Raw genomic sequence first — 17,254 nt, 5'->3', positions numbered from 1 at the left:
TGCTCACTTCAGCTTTTGCTGAATCATTCAACAAGGTGCACAGAGTAGGTAAGCCCTGACTTTTTTTTTTTTTTTTGCTGAAGAGAGCCTCATAGGGTTATTTTTGAGAATTGCATGGAGACTGGGAAACACAGAAGGAAGATTGTAATAAGTTTCAGTGAACCTGGAAGGCAGGACCCATCCTGGTGTGAGTCAGAGGGTGTAACTCTGGCTTCTCTCCTGAATTTCATTAAGCAGACATACGTACTTTATGTTTATGGACACTGAATATTAAGTATATAATTACAGAAAATGACTTGCAGATGTAATTCTGCTGCTCGCACTGAATCTTGAAAAACATTAAAATTTGACAGAGATTTTTACAGTTTTAATTTTTCAAAAGACTAAATTGTGTTCAAATAAAATGTAAAAAATATTTCTAAAAAGCCTTCATTAGATACTTAATATTTTTAAAAGCTTTTATTGATAGCAATTCGAATTTCTACTTTGTAAGAGACAGGCTTCCAGATTTTAGTCAAGTAATTAAAATATGAAACGTCTGAGAAGCAGAATTCTAGAAACTCATGTCAAGAATCACCCCTCACAGCTCATTTGTTCAGTGAAGAAGTTGCTTTGCCTCCATGTAATTTAAGTGGTCAAGTCTGTTGCTTTGGACTCTGTGCCCGTTTGTTGAAGTTCAAGTAACGAGACACTTTCATGTCCCTTGTTTTGAGTTAACCCCATGGCTATGAATGAGTTTGATACAAACGAGGAAGATGTCTCTTACTACGTTTCCCTCTCTAAATAATCCCCCCTTCTCTCGGCGTCCCCTCCTTCCAGCATCTTCATTGACAGGGCTGGGTTTGCACATGAGATGCTGGAGGAGAACATTTCTGCAGTGATTGCTTCGTGCCCAGCGTGACCCCGAGGAACAGAGGGGTTCTGTGTGCCGGGCTGGCTGCGGCTGCTGGGGCTTCCCTGACAGAGGAGGAGTGCTGTGAACTCCAGACCCCTGGCCAGTGTCAGCAGCTCTTACTGTGCCAACCTAAGCTTTTAATAGACGTGCTTGCCAGAATGGCTTTTTTTCCTTCAAAGATAGAACGAGAAAGCACAGTTGTCATTTAAATTGCCTCTGTCCTTGTAGTAGTAGTTGGTAGTGATCTGTTGACCAGGGCTGGATAATTTAAAAGCTGTTTAACAAAATAACGTGCTTGTCTGTGTGAGATATATACAGTGCTGAGAGACGGGGAGAAAAGTCTCCTTTGACAGAGCTCATGGGATTCCTTAGAAACTGCAGGATGCTGGGGCTCGTCTGTGGAATTGTGAAAGCTTTGCAGGGCCCACGTTGAGCATTTGGGTGATTTTGAGGTGGCAGAGTGTGTTCAGCTGTCCCCCTGCACCCTCCCGTGTGTGCAGGCAGGCACTTCACTGGAGAGGGAGAGAATCCCCAGCACGGTTTTCATGGGGCTTTGCCTTTGTTAAATATATATTATTGAAATGCTGCCCAGGACGCATCACTTCGCCTTGTGCAGAACTTAAATCCTCACGTTGCGTGATATGGTAAAATAAAAGAGATTGTGAAAGAGACAACTGTAAACATTCTGTTTGAAAAGATGTGCTCTTCTCAAAAGGCCTTTCTGTTGCAGCCAAATAACACAAGAAGCAATATTTCCTCGCTCACAGAGACATATATATTTATTTCTGCAGAGATTTTGGTTTTGGATTCTTGGTTTTTCAAGCATCTGCATTTTTGAAATAATTTGGTATCTCCATGTTGACTTTCTCTATGCTTTAAGTTTTAATCAAAGGTTCCTTGCTTCTGATGTCGAGTGCTGATGTTAGCCTGTTTACATTCCACTGTTTTCCCTCTGTATGGGGTGAACATTCAAATGTGGTGGTGCCTTTTTGCTTTTATCTGCCAAACTTAGCACGCTCTCTTATTATTGACAGCTCAGAAAGATGGTATGCAAGTGGGCAGGATGCTGTGAATTATTAACTTTTCTTTGCACTTCGACAAATTTAGGTTATCTTTGTAAAGACAAATAGTTTCTCTAGAGGAACCGAGGCAGTGGAATGGTAAATAAGGCATTGCAAACTTGAGTTAAAAATTTTTAGCCAAATGTGAATTTCCCATATTTCTGAAACATGATTCTGAGTTGCAGTCCTTTCATACAACTTGTATTTTTTATTTTATATACTAAAGTATCAGAGGAAAGATTTTTGTTTGCGATGTTTACTTTCGTTTTGGTCTTCTACATGCATTGATCAATAAAGCATTAACGAACGTATATTACCACCAAAAATCCCCTCTACCTTTTTTTCCTGGGAAATGAGGTTTGGCAAAAGCAGTTTATTTTCCTCCTCCAGTGAAGAGCCTGCACTCAACCGATTTGTAGGCAGATACGAAGTGCAGGAAACATATGTTTGCCAGGAAGCTTTCCTATAATCAAAATGGTCAGCAAGACAGAAACAATGCTCTTTTTTTCTCATTAGATATTAATCTCCTTCCATTTTTGGAAAAAAAAAAACAACAAAAAAACAGTGGCATCCCACAGTGCTGAATGTACACAAAGGCGGGTGAATCAGAGGCAGCATATGGTGCGTGTGGTGCAGACACTGAGTTAATGTTTGGGGTGAGCTGCACGTCCCAGCCCCAGCAGCAGAGAGGTCCTCGCTGTGTTGGTGGGTGGCAGACAGCGGGGGCCGTGCCATCCAGGGCACGCTCTGCCTTCAGGCCACCAGCAGGATGGGGGGGAAGGTTGATTTCGCCTGCCAAACTCAGTAGGTTTGTTCAGGTACAGCAAGGCGAGCTGGCTGGGAAATACAGCCCTGAGAACACAAAGGTACTGGTGACAACATCCATTACTGGCAGAGCCACATACTCACGTCTGAGGAACTCGGGGAGGATGCTGAGGCGTTCAGATGGCGGTTGCTCAGACTTCCATCCCGTGGCAGTGCATCTGTTTATCGGGAATTATCTCCCGAATGTAAATGAATTTCAGTCCTAAGTCATCGCACCTGTTGCCAAGAGGTATTTATTCCAATCGCTTGCCTGAAGCGCAGCGAGTTATTGCTTGACGTTTTATAGCTCCAGAAGAAGCTGTCGTTTCAAAATCATTTGTTCAGAGAGGAGAAAATGGAGCAAAACAGTTCATTTTACCCTAAGCTCTGCTATTTGGCAGTATTCACATTTGCACGGCACAAAGCTGCAATATTGATTTTTCGCTCACAGGGCCTCCCACAAGTTCTTTCTTCGATTGTCAGGATTGCAAGATGGATTGAATTACACTTTGCTTGTTGATACACTTATTTTTTTCTTTGGTGATAGGAGAAAATCACAAATAAAGCTTCAGCATAAAGATCGCAGCAGCTCTGCTAGCGGACTTTAAATTTTTTTTTATTTTATTTCGTTAAAATTCTTTCTGCGCCGTAGAGATTCCTTAGAGCAGCATTCCCACCTAGCGCACGCTGCATTGTTTTGCTTTATTGCTTTCTGCTTTTGCGATGTAACACCTACATCGCAATCTCAGGTGTGTCCTCTGTTGCCTGTGAAGTGATCTAACCCCGCTCTAGTATTTTTTTATGTTTGTTCTAGTACAGAAGTTCTGATACAGAACTTCTCACGGATGCCTGCAGGGGGAAAAATTGCAGGATAAAACACATTCATAGTCCTTATAGTGGTTGCCACAGATGATGAAATAAGGTTTGCAGGCAGCTGATTTCCTTTGTAGCGAACTGCAGAGGCCTCGTGTTTGAATTGAGGCTGTTCCCTGGCAGAGGTGGATGGAGCCCGTGCTGCAGGATGTGCAGGGAGCGTCACGGTGTGGCACGGACTGCGGCCGTGCCCTGTCCACCCTGCCCTTCCCCTCCTGCCCCGGTGCAGGCACCTCTTGGACAGCTGTAGGAGCTGTTCCCCTCCTTGCTGACTGAAACCCAACAAGTTTGGGAGCGGGGGGTTCCCTGCCAGGCCGTGATGCAGGAGGTACGGGCACCAGTGCCGCCAGCTGGAGGGTGAGCTGTCCGCGGGCAGCGCTGGAGCTGACAGGAGTGGGGATGTAGGAATGGCACTGACCAGCAGCATTGTATTGGGTCCCATGGGGGCTGTCTTGGTGGTCATTAATCAGAGGAGCTGCTGTGTGCTCGTGTGGGATGCTCTGCACGCCCCTCCCTGTGCCCGTTTCACGCCCTCGCTGAGCCAGGAGCGGCTTCTTGTCTTCATTGTATTAATTTGGTGCTTGGGAGGAACGTGTAGGGTGTTAATGTGATGGATTCGTGTTCCAGCCCTCTCCAGCTTTCAGCTCATGGCACTTCAGCCAGCCTCTAATAACAGTGTTTGTTATTGCTCGTGGTACCAGCAGCTGAACTGACGGCCAGGAGGGAGCTGGAGGTGGAACTTGGTGCCTTCCCCGCAGCATGGCTCCCTCCCTCATCAACAAACACTGAACCTGCTGCCTGCTTTCACGGGGGGTACAGTTCCACAAAACAATAGGCAAAGGCAGTTCTGGTCACTGGGCTCTGGCCTTGGTTCTTCTGCAGGTGACACCAGCCCCTGGGTGAGTTCTTACAGGAGGTGACAGAGGCTGGTGCTGGTGCAAGGGGAAGGCAGGGGCGTGCAGGGGTTGGAGGTACTGGCTCTGGCTACCGGGAGCCACATCCTGATACTGGCATGATGGTTATAAAAAACTTTATATTTTTGCAGTCCTAACAGATAATCATCTTCACATGGTAGGAGTTTTAATCCACAGATCATTAATTCAATGGAAAAAGTGACAGCCTCTGGTTCGTGTGAAAATTTACTATCAGAGGGTTATCTCAAGTTGTCTTGTGGGTTTTTTTAGATCTTACTTCCTTGCCTCTTCTAACACATCATACTTTTAAAGAAAAGTTTATTTTCTTTGCCTTCAAACCACCATAGAGCTCCAGCTTTCCATATGTAGGAGCTATTTCTCTGTGCTGTCACAACTGGTGTCCAGCAGCACTGAAGTATTAATGACTTTGTGCTACTGTATTATAAAGACATTTTTAAAAAATAGGAAATATCTAGAATTCTAGTAAAAATTTAGGAAGGAATGACTGTTTTAAAGAAATAGGATTTTGACACTACCACATTACCTACCCAGCTTGTCTTCCAGAAGGCAGCAATGCACACGAATTTGTAAGAAACAGGAATACTTTGTTTAATAATAATCCATCAGTAACTGTGTACAAGGAACTGCAGTATACAGGTGGTTTTTCTTCTGATGTAATAAATTTTTTGCATAAAGAAATGTCTCCAAAAGACTAAACATGTGGATGAATAGCTGAACCTTGTTTGGTTTCCAGAGTATTTGATGGTGCTTCACTGGAGAGGTTACCTATTTTTAGAAATTCTCTTATGTAGAAAAAGCATTTTAAAAACGAGAATTCTGTGAAACACATGTATCATTTTTGGGAGGGGGAGATTTTCTACAGTATGCATCTGCAATTTGTGTACTAATCATGTCTATATTTGTTCAAAATCTTACCTATATGTGATTCAATTTATGTAAAAGACGTAGTGGTGGGCACTGAAGTTCAACCAGGTCAAGTATCAGCATGCATATTGGATCAAGTCACAAAATAGCCAAGCAAAAGTAACCAACTCTTTCTGGAGAGAATGAGACACAGAATAAGAAAGACTAATGAAGTTGGAAGTTGGAACTATGGCTTTAGGGTTTTTCTGTGGTTGTTTTGTTTTCTTTTTTTTTTTTTAAATCACTTCTGCAAATCCTGCCTGCTCTGCTGCTTTCAGACACAGCCTGTCTGGCTGTGCCCAAGGAGCAGAGACAGCAGCAGAGAGAAAAGAGGTGGGAAGTGGAACGTGCAGTGTAGTCATGCAGACAGGCTCCACTGTCTGCCTGGACCAGGATTAGAAGCAGTGCCAAGGAATTTCCTCCTTTCCCAGATGAGGGACACAGCAGCAGCGTTGTGGGGGTGTGACAGTTCCATGAAAGATGCCACACAAACCGTGTGATGGTGCGCTGCCCTTAGCGCACCGATGGAGTCGATGCTTATTTGATAGGAGAGGAGTAGCCCCATTTATCCGTTAGCTTCAATCCCATTTCCCCCTGTTTGTTCCCTTTCAGGTTTCAGCCGAGCAGCGCTGCCGTTCGGTTTGGTGAGGAGGGAGCTCTCCTGCGAGGGCTACTCCATCGACCTGCGCTGCCCGGGCAGCGACGTCATCATGATAGAGAGTGCCAACTACGGGCGGACAGACGACAAGATCTGTGATGCTGACCCCTTCCAGATGGAGAACACGGAATGCTTCCTTCCAGACGCCTACAAAATCATGACACAAAGGTAAAAATACACAGAACGTGTGGAGGAGCAGAGAGGAGAAATGCCTGAATTAACAGAGAGAGTTCTATACTGTGGAACTGCTGAATACTGAAGGAAGTGTTGAGCTGTAGTTGCCACTTTGCTGTTATGCTATAATAGTAGTATTATTTCTATCTAATAATATTAAAAGGAAGTATTAACTGCCAGTTGCAATAAGAGGGTTTTTTTCCCCCTCATTCTCTGAGCAGAGGTTAAAAGGCAGGAAGACAACTGCAAGGAGAATAAAACAATTCACTTATTTGGAGTTTCCCTGTCTCAGGTGGTCAGACAGCCCTCAGAATGTTACCAAATGGCTGCTGCATTTTTCAGTAAATGAAGTAAATCACTGCTGTAGTTCCCCCCCAAAAAAATGCAACCAGTGGCAAATGCCAGAATGAGTACATGCCAGGATGATTGTATATCATTGTCCATGTGTGCGTAAGCATACACGTGCAGATAAGCACAAGTTACATTCCCTTGGTGACAGCAGTTGTCACTCAGAGGAGACAGAAGAACCAGCAGAATCAGAGAGTCATTTAGGGGGGGAAAGACTTTCCAGATCATTCAACCCAACCATTAGCCTAGCACTGCCAAGTCCACCCCTAAATCATGTCCCCAGGTTCCAGTAAGAGTATTTTTAGTACCAAAGGTGCATCAGAGCTCAGACCCACAGCGAGTGCTGTGCTACAGGCCGTGTGCAGGCAGCAGTCACTCGTACTGACAGCTGGGGGAACGTCAGCACGGATCAGTCACTGGCACTGCTGCTGGCTCAAACCACCAGCCTGGGGAAGGGCAGCACTGGTGGGAAGTTTTCCTCCCAGTGCATCTTTTCCTAGGGTGAGGAGTCTGAACAAAAAGGAATAACAAAGGGAATAACCTGGGAGCTTCCTGGTGCGTGTACTCAGATGTGTCAGAGGAAATGTGCGAGTTGTCCTGTGTGCTGTGCTGTGTTTGTTCTGTTCTGTTTGGACCTCAGAACACTCAGTAGAGTAGTCAGCTCTTGAAATAGTCTTCCATTGCAGTTTACCAGTTCACTCAAGTTGTCATGAGTGGGACTCTTACAATTTTTTATTATTTTTATGTGAATATGTGGATGTTTTCTACTTCTGTAGTCAAATATTTGGGCTGGATTTGAGACTTCAGTTTCAAATGCTGGAGGTAAATTAAGGATATCAGGCCTTTTATTCTTCTTCAGTGTTGAACCTGTGACTTGTTCTGTGATCAGTAGGGAAAGGCTCCATTGCTACACTAGTAAAAAGGTAATATAACTTCTTTAAATCATGTTTGAATTATCTTCTTGTGGTTCTAGTTGGTAGTTGTTAATTAGATCAAGCCAGATTTCCATTGAGACTGCAGCAGCAGTGTCATCATCCTCTAATCTGTCAACTCCCTTTGAAACCACCTTCAATTGCTTTTGTAAATGTAGTGCCTCTCTGTAGACTTCCTTGTTGTGTAAAATGCATGTTGTGTTTTGATCAAAGTCTTCCTTATGTTCGCTGCAAATATACAGATTAAGGTAGTCAGAGACAAATACAAAGGCACAGCCTTGCTTGAAGTGACATCAGACTGTTACTGGAAAGCTGAAATTTCAGTCCTCCCCTTTCAGTTAATCAACTGTAAGGTTATGATAGCAGAGAGTATTTTTGAACATCCCTCATCTTCTGCTCTTATGCTTTATTCAACATTAAAAGGAAGTTGTGATCACATGTAGGACATTGGGTCAGATTATCTGTGCTCAGAGAGTTTTTCATTTTTGTTCTCTTTTTTTTTTGTCTGAACAAATGGCAAAGATCATTTGACACTTCGCTTTCTATTTTTGTCTGGCATTTATAGCAATTTGCAAGTTTGCTTTCATAGTTTTCTTTCTTAGAACCTGTCATTAAGTAGAAAAGATGTTTCTTGTCTTGCTTAATCTCTTCCAGAATTGCTCAATTTGTACTATATTGCAAGCATAGGAGAATGTTGCAGATTTATTATGAAATATTAAAAGTTCTCGTGTCTCATTTATTTATAACTACATTGGTGATCAGAATTTTTTGTTGTCTAAGCAAACTGTTGTTTGGTGCTCAGCACAAGTCCTTGATGTGATGTATAAAAGTAGCACATCAGCTGTGTTTTGATGGCAGCGATTGCATAGAAAAATCTCACCTGAAGGACTAGCAGATTCATTGGTTTTCCTTTTTATTTTTAACTGATAGGTAAAAAAAAGAACATTTGGTGACAGGGAAAGCTTTTCTTCCTTAACTTTGTAAATAAGCAACAGTAGTTTCTATATTGCTACTTAAAATCTTACAGTGTTTACTTTTAAGGACTAATGCCGTGTTTTCATCCAGTCAGCCGTGTCACCACTGCCTTTGACCACTCAGTTCAGTTTGGATGTACAGTTAAATGTAGTTCCACAGCAATTATTAAATACTCCTCATTCACTTACAATGTTACCCCACGGCTTTTGCACAACAACTCCATTTGCTGCAATTACGAGGTGAAAACAGGAGCTTAATGAGATCAATACTGTGAAATCTGAAGATTGAAAAATAAGATGAGGTTTCCAGTTTAACACAAAGCCACGTGATCACGTGCCCTGCTCCCCTTCCAGAGCATTTGAGATACTAGCACACGCTTTGCCAGTTGTCCACTGATGCATCAGCTCCTCTTTCTCGGAGTGAGCTGCTACTTAATCTTTTCTCCCTCACCCTTTTCTTTCTTTTCAGCAGTTCTCAAAAGATTTTAAACTTAATACTTTCCTAGGAAGCCTGACTGGAACACTAATGACTTCACTGCTTTTCTTTTACCTTTGTAAAGTAGTTATTAAATTTTTAGTCCCCGATTGAAATTATATCCCAATTATTCCAGAATAAAGCCTTTCAGATGTATTTAGGTTCTATGTCAGCTTCAGACTGGCATGGTTAAAATTAAAGCTTTGAAGAAAGAGACTAGACCTTTAGAAAATCCTTCTCCTCTTTCACACTTGTGTGTTAATTAACCCCCATGTTTGCATACCGTCAGGTTTGAGAGATCCTACCACGTGCTGAAGTTCAGGGTAGAAATGAGCTTATTTCTGGAATATTTGGTGAGCAAGTAGGGTGGGTGAGTGGCAGAGGACCCACGTTTCAGGCAATTAGATCCTAAAATAATCAGACTCCTTGGTGCTCCACTGTCCTTCAGCAGGGATAAATCTCCTCTGTTTCCTTTTCATTTAGAAAGAAATGAAATGAGCAGGGGAGCAGAAGATGCAAAGCAGACTGAGGAAATTGCTCTCGCTGCTTGCTCACAAAGTGCATTTATGTGGCTGCAGCAGAAACTGTCACGAAACTTTGAAGCTGATGAGGCCAACTGGTACTGCTCTTTGTGGGCAGGGCAGGGATTTGAAAAGGAACGGGATAAAACTGCTTTATGGGCTGGTCTGAGATCCCTCCGTGGCAGGCAGATTGCAGATGGATCGTGGGAGTTGTTAAATTAATAACAGATATTTAAAAGTACTTGTTAATACATACTTAAAATTCATTTCAAATCAAAGGCCTATAACGTATGTCATTGTGTAGTGGAATGATTGGATGCTAAGATGGATCTTTGCATGCACCTTTCTTTTTGAATTTAAAATAGCAGTTATTTAGTAGGAATCATTTTTCCAAGTCCTGAATTTTTTGTTTGGCAAAAGTTCATGTTTATTTATTCTTATTATTTGTTGTCACTATTGGACACGATAACTATTTTTGTGGTTCCAGGACAGTGCAATTAGATTTTTTTTTTTTTCCTGCAAATTTTAAATCGTGATGAATACCACATTTAAAAAATGTCAGGTCTGTTCCAATCTGTACACCTTATTTTTTGAGCAGTTTCTAGTACAGCTGTTGGTGGGACTAGTAGAAAATTAATGTTTTCTATTTAAATGAAATACAACCTGTTCACTCTTAATCTGTGGAATCGTTTACCTAGATGTAAAATTTAAGCATTTACTCTTGACAGTCAAATTAATGTTAACTTCAGAAAGAAAACATTGCTTCCCTCCTAACAGAGGCGAAAATACCTTGAATTTTTAAATAGGAATGTATGCTCTGATACCAAGAGTTTAGTTGTAAATATTGAAAAGAAGAAAATTCAGAATGTTTAAACTTCCTTTACAGACCATGTAAACATACACATTAGAAAAAAGTAATCTCACAGTTGGTGTATTGAGTTTATTTTTGATCTGCAACAGAAAGGCGGTTGCATCAATTCTGCACTGAAATGGCCTTTAAATTCTATTTTCATCTGTGATTTATACTATAATTGTAGCTTTACGTGAACTTTATATTTTTACTAAACATAATAAATCACTAGCGCTTTGCTTTTTAAATATGCACAAACAAAGCTAACCTCATTTTCATAGGTAAAGTTAATATAAAAATATGTCAGGTATAACAGATGAAATTAGGGGAGCTGTAATTTTTTAAAATACCCTTCCCTTTTAAAACACCGTTGCAGAAAAGCACAAGGATTAAAAGGGGAATAAATCCTGCTCAGCAGTGTTTGTTTCTCCTGTGGCACATGCCCTGTCCTATCTGTAGCACACACGACCTGTCCTGACACCACTGAGCAGTTCCTGCCTGGGTTTTGTTACCATCAACTTCCCTGCCAGGGCAGTGCCCTCAACCTGTGCTGTGCATCCCCCCTCTGCAGGACAGCTGCACTGAAATGGGGGGTCTGCAGAGTGGAAGGACGGGCCTCCTGCCCCACAGAGTGGTTGGGGGAAGCTGGAGGAAGCACCACACCCATTCCTTCTTCTCCCAAGACTTAATTTTTAATTAATCCATCCCACGGGGGATTGGGAGAACGGGGACATTCAGTCTTTTCCACCTAGTCACGTACCCAAGAAATACATAATTTTGATAAATCCTGTTTGTGAGTGAGTCAGACGTTGTTGGAAGAAAACAAAATGGGTTCCATTCTGAAGAAGACCCATCTTTTGGCCCCTCTTTCCTGTTCCTGCTTGTCAGGTCTGCAGAGAATCTCTGTCACGCTCTGTTAGTGTCCTTTCAGGTGAAAACAAGTTTGGTCCATTCCATAACGTCAGTGAATAAAGAAAATCTTGCACAGACTCCAGGTGTGGGTGGACAGTGGGTAAAATGCCCTCTAACAGGTGATTCTTGCTCACGGGAGCAGAAAGGTGCACCCAAAAGCAGGCTTGGCACAGGGTGCTTTACCTGTGAGTGAGGGAATGGCAATCTGCACTTGGGGGTGTGCCAGGCTTAGGCAAGGGCTCTGCTGACCCCTGCTGCTGTCCCTGCTCCTTCCCTCGCTGCTCCTCCTGCAGCCCAGGGTTGCCTCTCTCTGCTGATGTGCTGAAAAGCATCTCCGGATGAATAAAAGGGACGCCTTGTCCCTTTCTGCTTTCTGGTGATTCAGGCCTGCACGTCTGTTCTTTCTGTGTCAGGGAAAGCCCCAGTGCTGATGACAGGGTAGCCCAGGCTGTAGTGGGTGGGTAGGTTGGAATTTACCCCTGCTGTGGCGGTGATGCTGATCTCTTGTGCCAGGTCCCTCTCTTGCTGTGGTGTGCCAGTGCTTTCTGTTTCAGCTTCCTGACAGCTGCCTCACAAAACATTTACCGTACAAGATTAGCAAAACATTAGATATCTTTTTGTAAGCGCCCTTCTAAATAAAAGCTTCTAATCTGAAGCAGACAAAGGTTTTAGTACAGCAGCCAGCCCTGTGAGTATTTAGATGTAGCAGAAGCTTGAAATGCTCTTTATTTTGAAACTAAGCTTTTCACAATACCGAGCCGTGGCCAGATTGATTCTTGTTTCGGTTTGTTTTCTACGTGTTAGTCACAAGACTTTGTTATGCCTCAAATATGAAGCAAAAAGCAGAAATCCGTGTAGTTTGTTTTCCTGACTGAGGTGTAATCACAGAGCCTGGAGTTTTTGTGAAGCACACCGCAGAAAACAGTAATACCCGTGACTGGCAAGAACCTCAGCAGGCATTGGGCATTTTCACTGTCATTAATTCTTAATATGAAAGTAGTAGGTCTAGTCTTGCTCATTAAAAATAGGAGGTTTTATTAATGGGGTTGTTCTATCATGGCATTACTTAGTAAATTAAATACAAATCCTCATATTATGAGGTTTTGAGCAGTCAGGTGAGGGGAAATAGCTGCCAGTGGTACTTGATCATCTTTTTGCAGCATGTTGTATTTTAATTTTCTGCAGAAGAAATTACATTACACACGTGCAGGCACATAACACCCAGGCATGTGGAGGTGGTCACGACATTGGACAAGCTACAAAGGAAACAACAAAAGGATCATTCGTATCAACTAATGACATTTAAAATTTAGATTTAGTTCACTTCAAAAAAGATGGGATTCATTATTTTACTAGGGTGTAGCTTGATATTCTATGTAGTGTTTTCATATCTTTTATTCAAGCTGTTCTCTTCCTTTATTTTTGGCAAAACCATCATCAAATTCTTCTGAAGTCAGCATATATCTTATCTGGAGGATCGTGTGTAGATACTCATCAGCCTTGCCTTGCTATTCATGGGTGAAAATAAATGTGACTACACATATGTATGCATAAAATTTTAAGTACTATGTGCTGTTGCTTGTATATTTGAGCATCATATAAAATACATCAGCCTGTGATGTCTGTGTGGGCCTTTCCTGCTTGCTGAAGTGGGCTCTACTCGGTGTGCACACTGTTTACCCCCCAGTTAATCATGTACTGGCTGATTTGGGTATGTAATTACCTACCTTGGTAATTTGCTAGCGTTTTTGATAACCTGGCTGAGACAACGTTGCTTAACCTTCAGCACCTTTCAGTTGAGTTCTGTGTCCTCTTGGGTGGGCTCGTGTGAATTTTACCTGGTTTTCATCTTTCTAGTCTAGGCAATATCAGTTCCTGGTTCAGTGGCACTTGGAACTTTAATATTGAAAACCTGTGATTTACTTATATGTTGCTGTGCCAAATTTAGTTCATCTAGAATAATAATGTAATAGTTGAGGCCTGTTAATTCCTCCAACCCCAGTATATCCTCTGTAATACTTAAACCAAAACAGCTACATCATCTGATAAGTTGATTTAGGACTTCATACATGTGTTCATATAGCCATTTATCTCCAGCCTTGCTGAGGAGACCTTTATTAAGCTGTGATGACTGCTGAATATGAAATGTAACCAAGATTATTTTTTTATTCAAATATAATTTAAATATTCATCAAAGAGGAGTTATGCTTGAAACTGACAGAGACTGTTAACATCAAAAAATATAATTAACTGCACTGGGTATCGTGAAGCAGAGTTAGCCAAATAGCCGAGAGGTCTAATTGCTCTGGAGTCTGAGAAGCAATGGTTTTATTTTATACTGTTGCTGTGGAATTAATAGTGATGTGGTTTCCTATGTGAGGCAATTAAAAGCTGCCTGTTAAGGTTCATTGCACTATAGGAAATCTGTTGAATATCACTTAGTAAACAGAACTGACATGGAAAAAGGTACATGAAGATGGGCAGAGCAGGGTATAGATCATAAATTAGGACAGATCAATATGAATTAAATATATGTAAGTAAATTACGAGTACTTTTTGGTGTTAAAAGTCAGCAGTAGCCATGAAAGTGTAAAGTTTTCATTAGTAACACAAATGAAATGGAATTTAAAGATTATTACAGTGAAAATGTTTAATTCAGAGGAAAGGAATAGAAGAGTAACGTGGGTTTAAAAATTAAAAACTGGATTCAGAGTGGTATAGAAATGAGCAGATCTCATATTCTGTAAATTTCCTTCTGCCACAGAATAATTTCCTACTTAAAATAAAAAGAACCTTCTGACCTTTGTGGCTCAATTAAGCTTTTAGTTGAATTCAACAAGAAAATCTTCTTTATTGAATCCCATAGATTCTGCCTGAGCCCAGGGTATACAGTCTTAAAAGGGGTGGCCATATTCATGGCATTTTGACATTAATGAGGTTGCTGAAATGGAAGAGTTTAAGGATCAAAGATACAAGCAATAACAGTATTTTACAACATTTCCTTTTTTTTTTTTTCCCCTCTCTAATAATAAAATTGCAATCTAATTGCTTAATAAATGGGCCATGATTACTGAAAAACGTAGATAATTTCCCTCTTTTCATTTTATCTTCTTCATATTGCAGAACAATAATTAGCAAAAATACCACTGCCACAAATAAAGGAGGTCTTTATTTATTTTCCTTCCTGCAATAACCGTGAATGAAGGGAGTTTGCACGCGTGCCCTCAGTTTAGGGCGGCAGGCAACTTCTTTAGGAAGCAGTCCTGAAAAATACCGTCGTACCGGTAAAACAAAAACCAGAGGAAGAATTCAGCTCGAGTTGCTGTCTCCTGTAAAGACTGGCTGCCTGTTTCATCCATTATTTAGCTCGCTTCCCCTGTTTATATCAGTGACACGGGAGTGCGTGCCGCTTCCTCAGCAGAGCGCTGTCGTTGCCGCTTCACAGCACAGTGCCTTGTACTCCCCGGCCTGCACACGGCGAGAGCAGATATTTAAAGCACTTCAGCTTAACATTTTATAGGTCATGATGAACTGAGCCCATAAAACAAGGTACTGCAATGAAGTTAATGCAGTCTTAAGTGTTACACAGAGCGAATACTCGGTATTCAGGGTATTTTTAGCCTGCTGTAGACACATCAGTGGGAAGGAAAGGTTCTTACCAGGAGGAGCTTTTTCCATGTCAAACCTGTTTTATAATACCCTTGCAGCACAGAAGCTCTACTACAAATTTACTATTGAGAGCTTTTTTTTCGAGGTTTACCCAACACCACGATAGCTGTGGTTACCTTTGCATTTCAATTTCTGCTAGTACATACGTGCACCCCCCCAAACACATACACACACATAGACATGCAAAGCAGGGGGGGGAAAAAAAAAAGAAAAAAAAGAAAAGAAATGAGGCAGCAAAATCATTTCATTGGGCAGGCTGTCCTCCCCAAAGTCACGCAGTTCCAACACCTTGGAGGAAGAAGTCTTATTCTTTCTTAGTGACACCAAGCTTTATAATTCTTCATCTGGCAAGATCCATACTTTGCTGTTTTAAGTGCAAAGGTGTCTGAGTTCCTTTCGTAGTGGTAACCTGGGATCTTAAACCTTACCTTGCTTCTTGTGATGTGTATGTGTATGATGAAGGAGCAGTTGGGAAATGTATTTAATATCCACCTTCCTGCAGCACTGTAAAGTTGTTGCCTTACCATAACTCAAGAGTTTGTGCTCTGTCTATTAAGTATTTTCATTTAGGCTGAGCTGTAAGTGTAGCAATAAAGTGACAGTTCTGAACCCATAATCTTTCCCTGTTTACAGAATTTCTTGCCAGCATTGAGCTCAGCTGTACTGTTGCTCTCACGAAGCTGTAGGTGTTTTCTCATCTAGGATGTAGCAGCAGTGATATTACTCTCAGTATATTATTCTGGTGCCAGCGTCACTGGTGGGTATGAAAAACATAATTTACTTTGTGTATTTAGCTTTCTTGGGTAATTTTGCTGCCTTTGTGACAGAGATACAGCAAAAGAACAGCTCCTGGAGTTGCACTTCAAACCAGGAGCACTTTGGGTAACGTGCTGTAGACAGAACACATATGAGTTAGAGCTCAGTTATCATGAATGCCATCAGCAATGCCTTGTTGCTTTCTTATCAGCCACTTCCTGCTGTCAGCCCAGTGCTTATTTCAATAGTAAAGGATTTGCATCAAATGTAACACAGCATTATGTGTGGCTGACATGCGGTTTTTAATTGTGCAGGCACACGAGACTCCTCCAGTGGCAGAGCGTTTGATAAAAGGATTAGATCATGAATATTTTTGACACAATTAAAGATTATCTGTGCACTGACTGACAGAGTCAAGCCAGTGAATTTTCTCGTCTGTGTTTTATGGTGGTGAATCTGCCTGACTTGGGTAAAAAAACAACTGCAGCACAGACAGGATTTCTGCAGATGTGGGAACAAGCAAATGGAAGCAGCTCCCTAAACTCTGCTGGGCTTAAAACTGGGAGTTCCAGCAACGATGGAGTGCACAGCTCACACCAGTAACTTAATCCCTCTCCTTCAAATTGCAGAGAAGAAAGTGGGATTGTGCTTTCCAAGTTAGAACAGGATACTTTTGCAGGGGAAGTCCTATACCTGGAAGCCCTGCAAGCTTTCCAGATGATAATTAGATCCAGACATCACTGTGGGTAATGAATAACAGTGCTTTTGTGACAAGCATTCCTCTCAGAAGAAAAGAAAGTACTTGTAGTGAGGACTCTCAGACACATTTTAATAGGAAATGACACCACTGTTACAGAGTTGATTAAAGATCTACCAAGGGACAGGCACTTCTGGAAAAAATCAGCAGATGGAATGAGAAAAGTTGTAATTTTATTATTAGTTATCGGTTAAATATACATAACTTTAAGGCCACGAAATCTACATTAAAAATGATGAGAGAAAGGAGCATACCTGATTGCCAGCAGATTGCACTCTTACAGATCTCCTGAAATAACCGAGTGCCTTTTGCCTCTCGCTCAGCGCTGTGCTCGAGTTCTGTCGAGCCAGACAGATGAGTCACTCCTAGCCCTGTGGAATTGGGGGATGTGCTGTGGTGGGCACATGGCCACTGTCGATGGAAATTATAACCCAAAAAGGGGGTATTCCCCAAGGCAAGTTTACAAAAAACAATTTATTCCTTTTCACCCTGTAAAATTCATCTTACGTGCAGGATCTCTTGCATTATTACAAACTCTAATCCTCTGAGTGGGTAATTAACGGACCAGAAAAGCCATTTGTGGAAAGAAAAAGCCATAAGGGTGAAAAATATTTCTCTGCTGAATGATCTTTAAGGAGTAAATAATTACAAGAGTGAGAGGTTTGGGATGACCAATCTAAATCTGAGCATAATTAGGATGAACACAGTTTGAAAATCGAAGCAGTTGGCATGTGCAACAATTCTCATATCAGAAGAC

The 17,254-nt window shown here is 41.7% G+C and overlaps 1 protein-coding gene across 22 annotated transcripts in view; it reads left to right on the top strand.

Annotated features, from left to right (window-relative positions):
• Positions 1–17,254, top strand: part of ADGRL2 (adhesion G protein-coupled receptor L2) — a 121,079-nt gene that overhangs the window by 47,591 nt on the left and 56,234 nt on the right. For all 22 annotated transcript variants that reach the window (XM_027902384.1, XM_027902376.1, XM_027902382.1 and 19 more), the window contains exon 2: positions 6,084–6,297. In XM_027902384.1, coding sequence (XP_027758185.1) covers positions 6,084–6,297 — 214 coding nt within the window. The remainder of the gene's footprint in view (positions 1–6,083; positions 6,298–17,254) is intronic.

Source organism: Empidonax traillii, unplaced genomic scaffold, assembly GCF_003031625.1.
Source record: "Empidonax traillii isolate 1590-97213 ecotype Southwest subspecies unplaced genomic scaffold, ASM303162v1 scaffold868:size279580, whole genome shotgun sequence".
Lineage (NCBI taxonomy): Eukaryota > Metazoa > Chordata > Aves > Passeriformes > Tyrannidae > Empidonax > Empidonax traillii.
The sequence above is the reverse complement of the archived record's forward strand: the minus strand, read 5'-3'. Positions and strand labels throughout refer to the sequence as shown.